Source organism: Epinephelus moara, chromosome 8 (assembly GCF_006386435.1).
Source record: "Epinephelus moara isolate mb chromosome 8, YSFRI_EMoa_1.0, whole genome shotgun sequence".
NCBI lineage: Eukaryota > Metazoa > Chordata > Actinopteri > Perciformes > Serranidae > Epinephelus > Epinephelus moara.
In genome coordinates, this window is record NC_065513.1 from 28,324,763 (window position 1) to 28,340,182 (window position 15,420).

Here is a 15,420-nt window from a genome sequence, read left to right on the forward strand (position 1 = left end):
AATGTTGTTGTTTTTTTTCTAATTTTTGGTATGACTAAGTCATGGTATGGTATGCTGTACATAATCACGGAAACTGTCAGTGTGTCATTCTGTCAGTGTGTCATTCTGTCTGTCCCACGTTTTTCTACTCACTGACGTGGTCTATCTATGTGAAACTGCACATAGGCATTGAGGATTGGCATAGGTAGAAGGCGACAAAGCTACCTTGAGGATTGGCATAGGTAGAAGGCGACAAAGCTACCAATGGGTATGGACTAGTTTATAGAGATTCATGAGAGGCAATTAAGGGAAAACTTCATCCATCATAATCTCTTATATTGACATTCATTTTACTTCTGTGCAGTATGACACACATGCACAAGGATTTAGATTATCAGTCTGTGTTTGAGAGAAACTGTGTTCATCTCCAAGTGCTCAGAGCAATCAAGAACGCCCTCTCCGTTATCATGTCTGCATTGTTCCTTATTTCTGAGATAATACGAGTTTCACATAATCAAGTCCCTGAGACTTGAGGAAGATTAACAACCCGTTCTGGCATCCATGAAGAAGCAAGCAGAGGAAGGGGAGTTTCAGCTTAAGGAATCTTCACTCTAAAATTACATGTTACATAACTAGGCTAATTCTTTCCACTTGCAGCCGTCGTCCTTACACAGCAAGGAAATTTAAACTCAGCTGTGCAAGAGTAATATACGCTACACAGGCCGCTTGGTGTTTATGAAACGAGAGTGATCAATAGCAGTCATGTGTAACACATTCTTGCCCGCGTCAATTTTCCAGCCACCCTCCCACTTTTTTGTAATGTAGGCCAGATGCTTGCCTGTCTCTGTCTATGAGCCTCAGTCAAACCAGTTTTCACGAGAAAGAGGAGGGAAGGTATGCACTCCAGGGCACTGCATGATCCACTCATTATAGACATGTCAAGAAGCTGTACTGTGCTGGAACTGGCTTGGAAATTTAATGCTCAGAAGCTACACAAAGGAGACAATATGGCCACTATTTGCAAGTGGTTACAATCTTCCCCAGTGGTAAAACATTTAGGGGAGCAATGGTTGTTCAGAGGGATGCAACGGCTCAAGCAAATATTTTGAGTACCTCTTCCAGGAATCAATATTCACCAAAAATCAAAGTCCAAGAGAAAAGTCTGGTGAAGTGCCACTTCTGTGAAGCCAACAACACGCTTCATAGAAGGACATTGTTTTTTCTGGCTGAAACTTTCGGCACAGAGAGATGTATTCAGACAGTCTGTGCAGTCTGAGACTTTTAACCCATTTTGTCTTCTATCCACCGCACAACTACAGTGAGAATCACTGTGTCACCACTGTGGTTTTAAACCTTCATTTTGCAGTGTTGTCAGCACAGACAAGCCACTTCCAAAGCTGAGGCTTAAGTTTACTGCAGGTACTGTATACTGTAATTACAGTAGCTGATCCCTACTGTTAGCCTGGGCTAAATAATAACGATAAAAGAGAGGTTTGTTCCTGTAAGTTGTGTTGTGTTTTGACACTGCAGATAAGTGTTTAGATGATAATAGGTACAGATGCAACAAAGGTTCTCCGAAATTAACCTTAATGAGAATGTCAGACCATGTTGTAACTGATTTCAGAGTTGACCACAGTGTGTTTTTAAGCTTGTTTTAATGACAAAAAAATAACAAAATGCACAAAATTCAAACGGCTCAATAATTAGAGTTTACACCTGCAAACAAAATGGAGGTGTAGGTTTAATATTTTTGTAAGCAAGTGCTTTCAATGTATGTGTGGTGTTGAAAATGTATGGTTTCAAACTGCAGTCAGAGGAAGACACATTATTTTTGCAGAATGCGCTTCATATTTAAGTCGACAACATCAGGGTTTGTTCACAGTGTCAAATTTCAGTGTTGCTCTGTAAACAGTGCAGATACCGCTATGTGTCGGCTACTGTGTGGCAGGAGCACGCTGGGATTCAATTACAGAAACAGGCTGCGACATGACGACTGACAAGACATGGACTCTTTACTTGTCCATCAGAGAGACGTCGACACTGTGCTGAACACTATCCGAGGAAATTATAGTGAAGAGCTCAGATGCCAGTTGTATCGCGCTTTTAAGACGTGAACGTGGTTTCGGAGACCTTTGATTTATTTTTTTTACTTTCTATTAAACAATTTGCTCTTCAGTCTGTCATAGGAATGAAAGTTGGCTTAATCTTATGTCACATAGGTGAAAATAATACTTGCACTGGTGCTGAACTGGTATTAAAAAAAAAACTTTCTTTGTAGCATTTAACTTTAAATGAATGCTGCCTCCCTCTTTTGTTTTTGCAATTTGTATTCCCTTAAAAATCACATTATTTCCTTTGAAGTAATATCATATTTTTCCTAAAATATTAAGCCACGAAGCCAGTGTCTAGCAGAATTAATTATTACATCTCTGCTGCATATCAAGGTATCCGAAAACGACAAAACACATACTAGAGGTTAATTGAGGTCAGCAGCTGACTGCCAAGTGCCAGGAGGGAAACCTCTAGAAGAATATCTGGAGCCAATCCCACTGAGCGGAAAGACACACATGACACACACACAGTATCACCTGACCACTGAAGGTGTGGCAGTCACTGTAACACACTTCCTCCTCCTGTCTGCATTTCGGATAACTTATCAGAAGCTAACTTCTGGGCATGTCTCCAGGTAAACACTGCAAGTTTAAGGATACAGCAACAAGGTCACCAATACATGTACCTCTCCAATATGAGTTTTAAATTTGTAAGGAGATGAGGCCGCAACAGACACCTTCGTGACTTCAATCAAAGTACACAGGGCAGAGCAATGGGGGATGTGGGAGATTCTCCCTCACTGACCTTATGAACCTTTGTCTTCACAAATTGTCACTTGCACTGGTGACTTCCTTATTAATAATAATTAATATTAAAGATTTGCAACCGGAGTCAGATCAAACACATGCAACGAATGCAGTTTTAACACACACCTTCTACTGAAACAGAAATGACACGACACTGCAAACATTTCTAGATTTAAATGTGAATCCAAATGTGCTCACAAGTAAACACACAAACATACTCATCTCTGTCAATACATCTACTCTCATGTAACAGGTTTGAATTTTGGAGTTTGCTTTAGAGTTTGCTTACGCTTGCTTCCCCCCCCCTCCACACACACTTACCCTGCATTGTTGCTGACTGCAGTGAGACCCTTAACGCCGCTCTTCAGCAAACTGTTGATAAGATTCTCTGGGATGCCACATAATCCAAAGCCTGTGTTGGAACACGTAAAAAGAAAGTGATGCATAATAAACAAAAACAAATGGAAACAACCAGGGAATCAGTGCAAACATCATGACTAACTGTGCTGATTCAAGCTTGAACTTTAACCTAGTAGATTAGGTAAATAGCATGATGTCTCCAGCTGTTTGAGGCCACACATGAAAGATGGTCAACCTTGGCTCAAGCCTCAGGTAATTCTAGTCATGCGTGTATAGGATATCTTTAATATTACACTGACTGAGGCAGATTTGTGTTTGTCTGTGTTTTCCCTCAGACAGAGGTGTGACACAATGGAAAATCTCTAACAAAGTCACGCCGAACTTGACTATAAATAAGAGCTGTGGAATTTGTGTGTGCTCTGTGTGTGTGCGGGTGGTGATCAACCAGCATGGCACACAGAGATCACTTCGCTATTATGTGATTGTGCGGTTAAAAACTGAGGTCGGCACGGTCACTGACGTGCAATGCTTTTATAATCTGAGGGTGAAAGTGTTGTTTATCTTACCTCCTACAAGAAGGGTAGCACCATTTGGGATATCTTTCACTGCCTCTGTGGGATCTGAGTAGAACTTTGAGCTTTTCTGGCTGGAGGTGGAAAAGTAACAGCTGGATGCCTGTAGAGAGCAGAGCAGGAGGCGCATAAAACTTTACAAAACCCTTGAATTAAGGAGCTCCAAACAGCAACAGATCATAACTCTCAGTGATTCAGTATAATGCTAAAATTGTAAAACATTGCTAGATGAAACAAAACTAACAGACGCCCGAGGGCAGCTGATGTGTTTGGACAGTATAATAAATGGCTGAGCCGGTTTATTCAGTTGAGAAAGGCAAAGATAAGCAAAACTGCTGAGCAAATCCTGCAACAAAAGGAGCAGAGCTTTAGGGCAGCCCACAGGCAAGGGTCCCAACGCCAACATTAGCTGGGGACTCAAATTTGAAGTCCTCTGGGTCAACACTGATCAACCACCTGAGGTGCTAAGATCAATATTTGAAAAATAATTTTGCATTTTACAAGTACTTTCGCCAGACAGTGGCTGCAAGTGCTTAAGGGGGAAACTCCATTTTGATGTTCCTCGCCACCTCCTCCTTCATCATCATTTATCTTTATCTATACATAAAGTGAACATGAAATGAAACATGTACGTTCCATTTTATTATCTGTTCTGTATGAACTACAAGAACAAAAGCATCAGGTCGTGATCACTTTATGAAAAAGCCACTTGACACTGTAATCCAGATGGTTTACAACTGGTCAAGGGTTCAAGTTACCACATCAACGGCAGTAACGTTGAGGTTGTGGAGAACAATTATGACAACGATCTTGATTGGGAAGTTCCTGTGATTGTCCATCGTTACACACAATATGTCTTTGTCTTCACAAGACCTTTATATATCACTGCATTCTTTTATCATTGTCAGCATTGCACTATTGATTTGTGTCATAGAGATCACTGCTCAGATTTTTCACCCCTTGTGCATGTTGCCACTTCATTACAACTTCACTAATTCCTATGAAAAGAAATGTTAGAGTGGCCATGTGCTCCCTAGCTCTAAATCCAGACAGAGACAGCTTTCTGAAACCACACTATTTTTAGACTATCTTGTACAATATCCAGACCATGGGCACTGACATAAAAGCACCATGATGGAAATACTGATATGAGTTTGTGTGTAAATCCATGCTGGTAGGGGTGGATTATGCAAGCAGCTATGATCATTTCACCCACAGCACACAAGCTCACCTTGACATTGGGTGTATTAACTATGCTGCATGTGAAGCTGCTGGTTTAAATCATGTAAATCATGTGTTTTAAGTCCAAATGCAAAATCATATTGTGCATTACTGAAAGTTAGCAGCTGTGTTGACAATATGGAGACTCCCCGCCTGGTTAAGTGGCTGATTGCCTGCAGCTTGAGGTCATATCATCGAAAGTAAACTTCAATAAAACAAAAACACTATGTGAATATTGATAAATTATACATCTATATTGTATCCACTCCGAAATGTTGGAGGATTAAGGGAATAAAATCTTCATAATATTATGACCTTTAACTTAAGTCTAGCCCAGCCATATGCAACTCTCTCATTCCAGCATATTCCTACAGCTAATTAAAGTTAATGGTTTGATACCAACCTTGGCGAAGGTTAATTTGGTTCTGCAGGGACCTGAGAGGTTTTTGAAGAATATATTCTCCGCTGTGCACAAAGCTCTGAGGGCCGCCATGTTTTTGGAGCTACACACACACACACAGAGGATATGAGTCGAGGAGCAGCGTGAAAGCCCCAGCCGCTGAACGACAGATGATGCAGACTGAAGTGTAGCAAAGCGTAGCTAAATGCAGTGCTAGCTCACACACACCAAAAAGTCAGCGCCACAATGACATTGGCTGGTTCCTTAATGGGCTGGACTAGCACGAGGGGATACAGAGAGGCTCGGCACGCTCATTTAAATATAACCCTTTCACCGCCGCCATAAAGTACTCTGCGTTCATTACGGTCAAGGTGCTTAAATGTTAACGTTATTTCAAAACTAAATGAGGCAATAAGTTATGTATTACTGGTAATGGTTATGTGGTGCGTGTTGTTTTTATAGCTACTCCAGGCGTGCGCGCGCACGCACACAGACACACTGCTGTCCTGGAAACCGTCATGACATTCTATGAGCACGTGAGTAATCCCTGGCTCACGTGACGCATACTTTTAGTCATGGCCGACGACTACAGGCGACAAGGTTTCGAGTTGGAGAGAAGGATATTTGAGTTAGACATCAAGTGTTCCAGTCTCAGAGCTGAAAAGCAAGGTATCGATAAGACGCTGTTATTTATTTTCTGCCCCGGGGCCACGCTTGGCAACTCCGCGCGCGAGGCTAACATCTTGGTTCAGTTTATTAGCCAACTAGCAAGCTAGCTAACGGTGTCTAGCTTGCAACTGTAACAACAGCTGCTGCCCGATGAAATGTTGCATGTTTACAAATAATGCTTGCAATGCAGTTAGCTAACAGGCGGCGGAAGTGAAGATTAGCAACGTTATAGTTACATTTACTCACGAAATGACGGTTGTTTTAAACATTTGGGTGTTTGTGTTAAGGGCTAGCGTAAGTTTGCTAACGTTAGCTTAATGTTGTCAACCGTTAAACTGGCCATCATACACGATGCTGCGTAAGAGGTAATTGTCGAAGCAAAGTTGGCATTATTTTGTGTTGAATTGTACCTTTTATGTTACTTATGCATTCAAATCTTGTCAAACCCTTCATATTGTATGGTTGTATACCCTATGTCATCCTATAGTCACATTGCCGTTAACTTTGCACCGTTATAACTAACCATTTTAGCATCGGTTGATTTGTAATGCGTAAACATGTCTAAATCTAAAGCGCCATTCATCAGCAACAGTTTTATGACATGTGTAACGTTGGAGACCATTTTTCTTGACTTCAGATCTGCAGTTGGTAACATGTTAACGTATCGTTCTTCCATAGATGATGACTATTTACAGAATGCGTCCGCCATACTAGACAAGTTGAAAAGCTATTACAGGCAAGGAGGAGAAAGTAGCAACCTTTCCAAGGTGCTTCAGGATTACACACAGGTACTTCATTACATTAAACTTCATTGATTGTATAGAGGTGCAATGAATGTATACATTAGGGTTAAAAAGCTGACTCTGTTTTCAGTCAACCAGTTGACTCATGAAACATCAGATAACTGTGAAAAATGCCCTTCTCAGTTTCCCTGAGCTCAAGTTGATCTTCAAATCGCATGAGGCATCTGTCCAAGAGTCCAAAACACAAGGCTATCTGATCATGTTTCATTATATAACAGGGAGAAACATCCTCAAACTTGAAAGGGCAGATCCTGCAAATGCTGCATGATAAATGACATTGACAATAAATCAACCAAAAGTGCCGGATATTTTTTCTTTCTTTGTTTTTTTTCCCCATAAAACAGGACCCTCGGTTTTGCTTTTCAGTTCAAAACCATGTGAGCACATTTACCAATAGAGGTTATGTTTACTTTTTGAAAACTGACACCATGGCTTTAAGAATGAAGGAGTGAAAATGTATGCCCAAGCTGCAAAACAAGTTACCTAACCTGGTACCAACCCTTAAGAATTGCTTAGATTGATGAAATTAAAACCAGTGGCATATGGGGAGTCAGCGGGGAGTTGTAGACAGTATCTGGTGTTGGTTTTGATGTTGTGCAGTGGTCTAAACCGCAACCAAAAAGACTCAATAAGGTTTCAGTATCAAGTTGCCAGTAATCAAGCGACCTCTTGCTACTGAACACTCAAAAGAAAGTAGAGAAGTCAATGACACTTGGATCTCAAGTTTGCTTTTGAGAAGGGGTTTAATGACAGTTTTAAAGAAGAGACTACAACTGTGGCTACCATGTCCTGGCAGGTATATTGTCAGTTTTACTTCTGATTTGATCTACCATATTAGTAAATAATTCAATTAAGTAATAAGGGGGGGGTAATTGTTTCTGATGATTTAAACAGATTGTTGTATTTTTTAAATGTTGCATAGTTTTCTTGCAGGTTGCATTCAATGTTTGGTGTGGGTATATATTTGTTTTTCATCATTTAGGTAATCCTAGACATCACATTTTATGAAGAGAATAAACTGGTGGACCAGGAGTTCCCTGAGGACTGTTCACCTTTTAAAATCCAGCAGCTGCTGCAAGACCTGACTGAGCCAGAAGTTTTGGTGGGGAGGCTAGCACCAGCACAAGAAGTGTGTATATCTGTTTCTTAAGATAATTTTGTGTGCATGCTCTGTGTTTTTTTTTTCTTGTTGATTATCAAGTATTCTCAGTGAGAGGTCTGTTCCGCTTTTATGATGTCTATGTTGTTTATAGTTTTGCAAAAAACCCTTGCTCACATTTACTTCCGTGTCATTGTCTAACCGCACAATTCATGTCCTTTGATCTAAATTAGGTGCAGTCTGTGTTGGGCCTAGAGCTGCTAGAATGCCTCTATTGGAGACGTGGAGCCCTGCTGTACATGTACTGCCACACCCTTCATCAACGAAAACAGTGGATTAAGAAAAACAAGGACACATTCCTAAAGGTACCACTCTGTGAAAATATCTAAGTGGATTCAGTAAATTGCATTTGTGAACAGAAATTTGGGCTTGTCTGATTTTACTTGTGCTTTTGTTTTGTGTAGTATCGAAGATTTTTTATTGGTGTATGCTAAGATTACCACTGCTCATCTGATTGATGATATTTTAATCCAGTGTATTCAGGAAGGGGTGCGCTACCTAATGCGGATGCTGCAGGTGAGAAACTCTGTGAAGCTCAACGATGGGGTGGTGCTTCATGACACTGCTACAGCAAGCTTCCTATCTGAAGGTAAGTATGTCATCAGTTAACGTTTGCTGCCTCTGTCTGCCTGTAGAAAATTGATTATGCTCACTACCTGCTTATGTTTTTGGCCAGGCATCTTCTCAGACACACACCTGCTGACAATGATGTACATCGGGGAAATGTGCTTCTGGGCAGTCAAGTACGAGGACTGCAGCGCTGACACTATGGATCGCAAAGAAGATCGCCTCCAGTTTCGGGACATTGGCACACAGATCCTCAACAAATACGTGCTTGCCTGCGAGGGCCCTCTGCAGGGCCAGGGCTGGAACACAGAGAATGCCAAGGAAATCCTTAGTATTTTACAGTGAACCAAGCTGCACCTGTGTTGAAGTTGCCCTCAGGCACAGATCTAAGTTCAGTATTCAAATGTGTGTCAGACCCCAAATAAAAATGGATCCCATCTGCTGGGGTGTAATGTTGTGGAAGGTTAAGGGGAAGGCATGGGGGAGAAAGTGTAAGTGGAGAAGAGAGTCTTTGGATCAGTGTCTACAGGCAACCTCATCCCATGCCAAACGGCCCAGGCCAAAGCAGGTGAAGGAGAGGTCAGAAAGGATGAGATAGGTGGTGTAAAACTGGCAGGGGTTGCAGAGGAGCCTGTTGAATAATTTTTTGCCCTGTCCTGCTGAAAAAGCAGTTATCATCACGATTCCAGACTGTTGACTGGGGCACTTATTTTGCTCTGAGAATGTGTTATAATAACATTAATATGAATATAAAAAAAGGTTATTAATAAAATTGACCTTTTTTGCCTCCCTTTCATTTTTTAAAGATTGTTACAAGTTTGAAGATAATCCAGCTGGAAACGAGACATTGCACAGTAACATTTTATTTATTGTTTTGTTGCCATTTTGTTATGCTTTTAATATATTATAATTGCATATACATTATATATGTATGTGTGTATGAAACCATGCACACTAAAGGCAAAGAAAGGTGTTAAAGAACTGTTTGACAATGATGTACTCATGACTATTTTCAAGTATGTTCAGATTTGTTCATACCAGCTTTGTAATGCGCCACTTGTATTCCCATCAATTGCAAGTTACATTTTTTTCTGCCACTTGAGTAATGTTGATAGTATAACTATTAATAGAGAATCTGTGTTGTTTGGACAAAAATCATTTTCTGTTTTTTATGTCCTCGTTGACAATAAACACGCGCGTTGTTTTAAGAAAAGACGCTTATTTTGCATTACAACTCAAATTTCTAGCTCCAGAAGTAGTCACACGTCTTAGAACTACAATACCCATGATGCCCCGCTGCCGCCAGCAACGAGGAAGTATTACAGGTGAAACGTCAAATCTGTTGCCATGTCTCTCAGAGTCCATATCACTGTGTTTAACTAGCTGTTCGCATATTAGCACCCACATAAGAAGTCATGGCAGGAACAATGCAGCAGGTTAATGAGTCAGTGGTGATACGGAGCCTCAGGAGGTTCAGAGACAGATACTTCCCGAATACTGGTAAAGTTAAAGACGATTTGACGCCTGTTGAAGACACTGGAGGAGAGAGACAGCCGGGATTTCTGGATATATTACCAGTGAGTTAAATCATTTATGTGAATGGTTTACATTTGTTAAACTTTCTAAAAGTATGAAAGTCGTTTTTTAAATGTCAGTATATTCATGTCATATACCGAGTTAGGGTAACGTCAGGTTGAAATTCAGCACTTGTGTAATGCACAAGTTCGACTTCCAAGTTGCCGTACAAATACCAAAAAGTTGGCACTAAACTAAAATGGACGTGTCACATTACACAGGGTGAAACACGGGCTATGTGTCCCCAATAGCTGCTGATATTGTGAAGAAAAAAAAACATTTTGTACAAGCAATGTACTCAAAAACAGAATTTGTACTGTCATGTGCCTACTGGGTAAGTCATGGTACTTCCTGTTTCTACCCCACTACTTCCCACTATACACCCACCGCCCACTTTAGTAGGTACACCTGTCCAACTGCTCCTTAACACAAACAGCATCTCAATGTATTTAAGCATGTGGACATGGTCAAGATGACCTGCTGAAGTTCAAACAGAATGGGGAAGAGAGGTGACTTTCAGCGTGGCATGGTTGTTGGTGCCAGACGGGCTGGTCTGTCAGAAACTGCTGATCTACTGGGATTTTCACACACAACCATCTCTAGGGTTTACAGAGGATGGTCCCAAAATGTCTTGTTGATGCCAGAGGTCAGAGGAGAATAGCCAGACTGGTTCAAGATGATAGAAAGGCAACAGTAACTCAAATAACCACTGGTTACAACCAAGGTCTGCAGAAGACCATCTCTGAACCAACAGCACGTTGAACCTTGAAGCAGATGGGCTACAGCAGCAGAAGACCACACCAGGTGCCACTCCTGCCAGATAACAACAGGAAACTGAGGCTACAGTTCACACAGGCTCACCAAAACTGGACAATAGAAGATTGGAAAAACGCTGCCTGGTCTGATGAGTCTCGATTTCCGCTGCTACATTCAGATGGTAGGGTCAGAATTTGGTGTAAACAACATGAAAGCATGGATCCATCCTGTCTTGTATCAACGGTTCAGGCTGGTGGTGGTGGTGTAATGGTGTGGGGGATATTTTCTTGGCACACTTTGGGCCCCTTAGTACCAACTGAGCATGGTTTAAACACCACAGCCTACCTGAGTATTGTTGCTGACCGTGTCCATCCCTTTATGACCACAGTGTACCCATCTTCTGATGGCTACTTCCAGCAGGATAACGCACCATGTCACAAAGCTCAAATCATCTCAAACTGGTTTCTTGAACATGACAATGAGTTCACTGTACTCCAATGGCCTCCACAGTCACCACATCTCAATCCAATAGAGCACCTTTGGGATGTGGTGGAACGGGAGATTCGCATCATGGATGTGCAGCCAACAAATCAGCAGCAACTGTGTGATGCTATCATGTCAATATGGACTAAAATCTCTGAGGAATGTTTCCAGGACCTTGTTGAATCTGTGCCACAAAGAATTAAGGCAGTTCTCAAGGTAAAAGGGGTCCAACCTGGTACTAGCAAGGTGTACCTAACAAAGTGGCGTGAGTGTATTTGGCAGACACCACACACAAAAATTCTGATATTACACAATCCAGTGTAAATCTGACTCAGTAATTCTTTGGTGCTCATGGTTTCAGTAAAATGAACTGAACGATTGAATTGTAGAGAATCTTACCAAGCTAACACAATATGTTGCATGTCCATATTGACAAAAGTTTAAACATTTATATTTGTATGCACAATATAACCAGCTAAACTAACGTTAGCTCCAGTGGGTAGCCAACAACTTGGTTTTTATAAAAATAACTACATGGCAACCAGACCAGACGTCTAATTGAGACAGGCATTTATTTGTCAAAATGCGTAGCCACACCGGGCTAGTGAAAGGGACTGGGTGTTTAATTGGGCTTTTATTTGAAGTTCTACAGTATAACAAAAATAGACTAGACTAGACTAAAACACAGACACAGAAAAACAAGACAATAATGAAGATATATGCTTTTTCATGATTTCATTTGGTAAGTAACCGCCAATTATGGGCGAAATTTTGCTCTGATTACCTGATGATGCTCCATTATTGTAATATCAGACGAAGCATTACATCATACTATATATTCACGTGTGTGGGAAAGAATATTTTTACCACGCATAAAGTTCATTACAGTGTATGAATACAGCTAGAACAGTCTGGTAAATTCAGGAAAATACATTTCTTTATTGTATTACAGCCTTTAAAACCAGAAAAAGACAACTCTTACAATATTACGATATCCATAATATTATAATATTCGTATTATATTTCCCAGGCATGGCTTATTATTAATAATAGATTTGCTGGTGTTAGTGATTGTCTGTCATCTCCATCTCTTACCTAGTTCTTGACACTCTTCTGTTTTGTTGAAATCATCATCATAAATCTTATCTTCCCTCCTTAAGGTGGACGTACAGTTCCTGATCATGACCTTTTTGTCTCCTGCTGATATCTGCTGCCTGGGAGCCACCAGTCGCTACTGGAGGGCCATGGTCAGAGACCCGTTACTGTGGAAGTACTTCCTGCTCAGGGACATGCCATACTGGCCCTCCATCGATCACGTCAGCATGCCCCAACTGGAGCTGTTGGATGCACCATTAATCAGTGAAGACGAAAGCCTGGATGATAGAGAAGAAGGGGACGACAAAGGGGTGGAATCGAAATGCGACTACATGTCAGAGTGGGTATCTTTCACTGTCATCCTCTATCAATGTAATAGTTTGTCATACAGAAACAATTTTTTTTTTTAACCACTGATTTTGTATCGACAGATACCTGAAAGGCTGCCCGTCCTGCAGACAGCAGTGGCTTCCTTCACGGCCAGCATATGAGGTCGTGACCTCGTTTCTTCAGTCTCTTGTGCTCTCATCTGAACCACGGTATGCCATGTTCGGCCCTGGCATGGAGCAGCTGGATGTGTCTTTAGTCACGAGGCTCATGCATGCCCCAGATGTGCTTCCTGTGTCGGGCACTCCTCACAGACAGATAAATGGTGAGATAACATTGATGTTTAATGCTGACGATGAAGGATTAGCTTTCTTAAGAGACGCTTTCTCCTCAACCAAGGGAAACGCTCTTGAAAAAAATCATTACTTGTAGGTCTTTCTTTTGTCCACTAGGTGGCAACATTGGCCCACAATTTAGTCTCACCAGTTACTATTCCCTAAACCGCCCCAAGAACCCCACCAACATCAGTCTTTTTTTTTCCAGGTATCGGCTCAGGGATCAGTTACATGTTCAACAACCAACACAAATTTAATATTCTTACTCTGTATTCGACCAATAGGTAAGAACTTTTTATTTTAAATTACCACATGAGTTGCAGTCATGATCTTTTTCTGTATTTTCCTGCAGCTTTGTGTGTTTGTGTGTGCAGGGCAGAGAGGGAAAGAGCCAGGGCGCAGCAGCAGAGCATCAGTAATAAACTTTTTACCATTGAAGGAACAGATGAGTCAGGCTGTCCGATCTACAGCCCTGCTCCTCAGGTCCAGCAGGTGTGCCAGGTGGTGGATGGTTTCATCTATGTAGCCAATGCAGAGCCTGGAAGAGGTGAGATAAGAGGATAATTTTACTCTGTTTGCAGCTTCTGCTCCTTTATTAGCAAGCATTTTGTCATGCTCATTGGTTTAATATATCAAATGCATGAAAAACCATGTCTTCAATAGGTGAAGGGGAGTCTGAGGTGGCTCAGATTCGGGCTGTGCTGAGCTCTGCGGGCGGTTTGGCATCCAGGCCTCTGCTGGTGCTCTCCTGTGTCTCCAGAGAAGAACCAGAACAGGTCACGGCAACCAGCCTGCAAACTGTTAGCAGCAGAAACAGAGCCAGGTGTCGAACTCCCTGTGTCTACATGGCAAAGAGACTTGGCCTACCCCAGCTGGCTAACCCCTGGATGGTAATTGTCTGACATTTAATCAACCGAAAGGCTTCCTCTGCATTTATATCCACCTGGTGTCCATTTGAGATCATTTCCAACCTGTGTTTGTGTTTCCCTCTCTTTCATTCAGGTGCAGGATACAGTAGCAGAATCTCTGTCAGGTCTTCTGGATGGCATTTCTTGGTTGCTGAAATGTTCTGGAGTCAAACTCCACGGCAGCTAGTTATCTAACTTCTGCCGCTGCTGCCAGATGAATGAAAACCGCAGACCTCTCTGCTGCGTCATCCTGACACCAAGACACACTACGGCATTTCCTGCGTAATGTATACCACATGTGTGCAATGTCTCACGGTTGGAGCATCGCCTGTGGGATTTAATGACTTGGATCAGCTGCAGCATTGATGGGTTTCTCGCAGCAGTTGTGAATGAAGGAACACGCAGATAAACAGACTCGGGTGCAGATGTAGAAAAACAAAATGAGAAAAGTGGTAAAAGCCACACGTGAAAACAATCAGTGACTCAATTTATTGCCAACTTACTGATCTTAAATGCTTTTTATATGTAATGAGTATATGCTGCTTTGATTTATATGCCGTATGATGACACATGTTTACAAGTGGTGAGCTGCTAACTAATCAGGTGTCCCGCTGTGTGGTTTAAAATGGGATGGAGACATGTTTAAATGTTTTATTAAGGGCTCAACCTCTGCAAAAGTCAGCTTATATAACTTTCAGATAAAAAAACAACAGGCTCCTGATCAGAACTTTAAACTGCAAAGATATGACTAAACCAGCAACACTATAATACAAGCAAATGAATGTATTGTTTTACTTTTATGCTCTGGCAGTTACGAAATGCTGCCTTTTCAGAAGTGCTGGACGGTCCTCCGATTTCAAACGCTGACATCTTTTATTCGCTGCACAATGACTTTGTTCTACAAATGGTTTCAGAGCGACAGGTTTTTCTTGTGTTGGATGAGTCACACTCTCAGGCTCTAACAACACTGACGACTCACTACTAAATGTCTGTTAAATTACCAGCAAATCACTGTTAAGTAATCACATAAAAACGACACTGTGTATGTGTGGGTTACGATTTCTGTCTTCACCTTTTCCTCCTTTCTTCTTCTTCTTTGCATCGCACGCACATACGCACAAGTTTAAAATCTTGCGAGCAGCGGATGGTATTTCCTTTACCTTCCGTTCCTTTCCTCTGAGGTCGATCCTGGCATGAAAAGCTGAATCCACATCTGTATGACATGACAGCAAGCGTGGAAGAACAGCCTGCTTCGACAACCAGGGAGCGCTGCCAGTAGCTGTGTGAGTCAGTGCTTGGTTACAGAGAGCTCTGTCTATGATTTTTTATTTTATTTGATTTTATATATTCAAC

General features: G+C 41.5%; 3 protein-coding genes across 4 annotated transcripts in view; 2 read left to right on the forward strand and 1 right to left on the reverse strand.

Annotated features, from left to right (window-relative positions):
* The window catches only part of oxct1a (3-oxoacid CoA transferase 1a), a 60,223-nt gene extending 54,592 nt beyond the window's left edge, over positions 1-5,631 (reverse strand). The window contains exons 1-3 of one of the 2 annotated variants that reach the window (XM_050050079.1): positions 5,394-5,631; positions 3,764-3,872; positions 3,159-3,249 (exon numbers count right to left, since the gene is read on the reverse strand). In XM_050050079.1, coding sequence (XP_049906036.1) covers positions 3,159-3,249; positions 3,764-3,872; positions 5,394-5,483 — 290 coding nt within the window. In that variant the 5' untranslated portion in view covers positions 5,484-5,631. The remainder of the gene's footprint in view (positions 1-3,158; positions 3,250-3,763; positions 3,873-5,393) is intronic. The other variant, XM_050050078.1, reaches the window with a different exon arrangement.
* Positions 5,632-5,909: 278 nt separating this feature from the next.
* On the forward strand, positions 5,910-9,801 carry rimoc1 (rab7a interacting mon1-ccz1 complex subunit 1). The gene is made up of 6 exons (XM_050050080.1): positions 5,910-6,059; positions 6,738-6,847; positions 7,845-7,991; positions 8,195-8,326; positions 8,496-8,610; positions 8,698-9,801. The coding sequence occupies exons 1-6, from the start codon at positions 5,966-5,968 to the stop codon at positions 8,931-8,933; spliced, it is 834 nt and encodes a 277-aa protein (XP_049906037.1). The 5' UTR covers positions 5,910-5,965; the 3' UTR covers positions 8,934-9,801.
* A 111-nt stretch (positions 9,802-9,912) lies between these two features.
* On the forward strand, positions 9,913-15,112 carry fbxo4 (F-box protein 4). The gene is made up of 7 exons (XM_050050921.1): positions 9,913-10,165; positions 12,563-12,837; positions 12,929-13,149; positions 13,368-13,443; positions 13,534-13,706; positions 13,823-14,049; positions 14,162-15,112. The coding sequence occupies exons 1-7, from the start codon at positions 10,004-10,006 to the stop codon at positions 14,252-14,254; spliced, it is 1,227 nt and encodes a 408-aa protein (XP_049906878.1). The 5' UTR covers positions 9,913-10,003; the 3' UTR covers positions 14,255-15,112.
* The last annotated feature ends 308 nt before the right edge of the window (positions 15,113-15,420 follow it).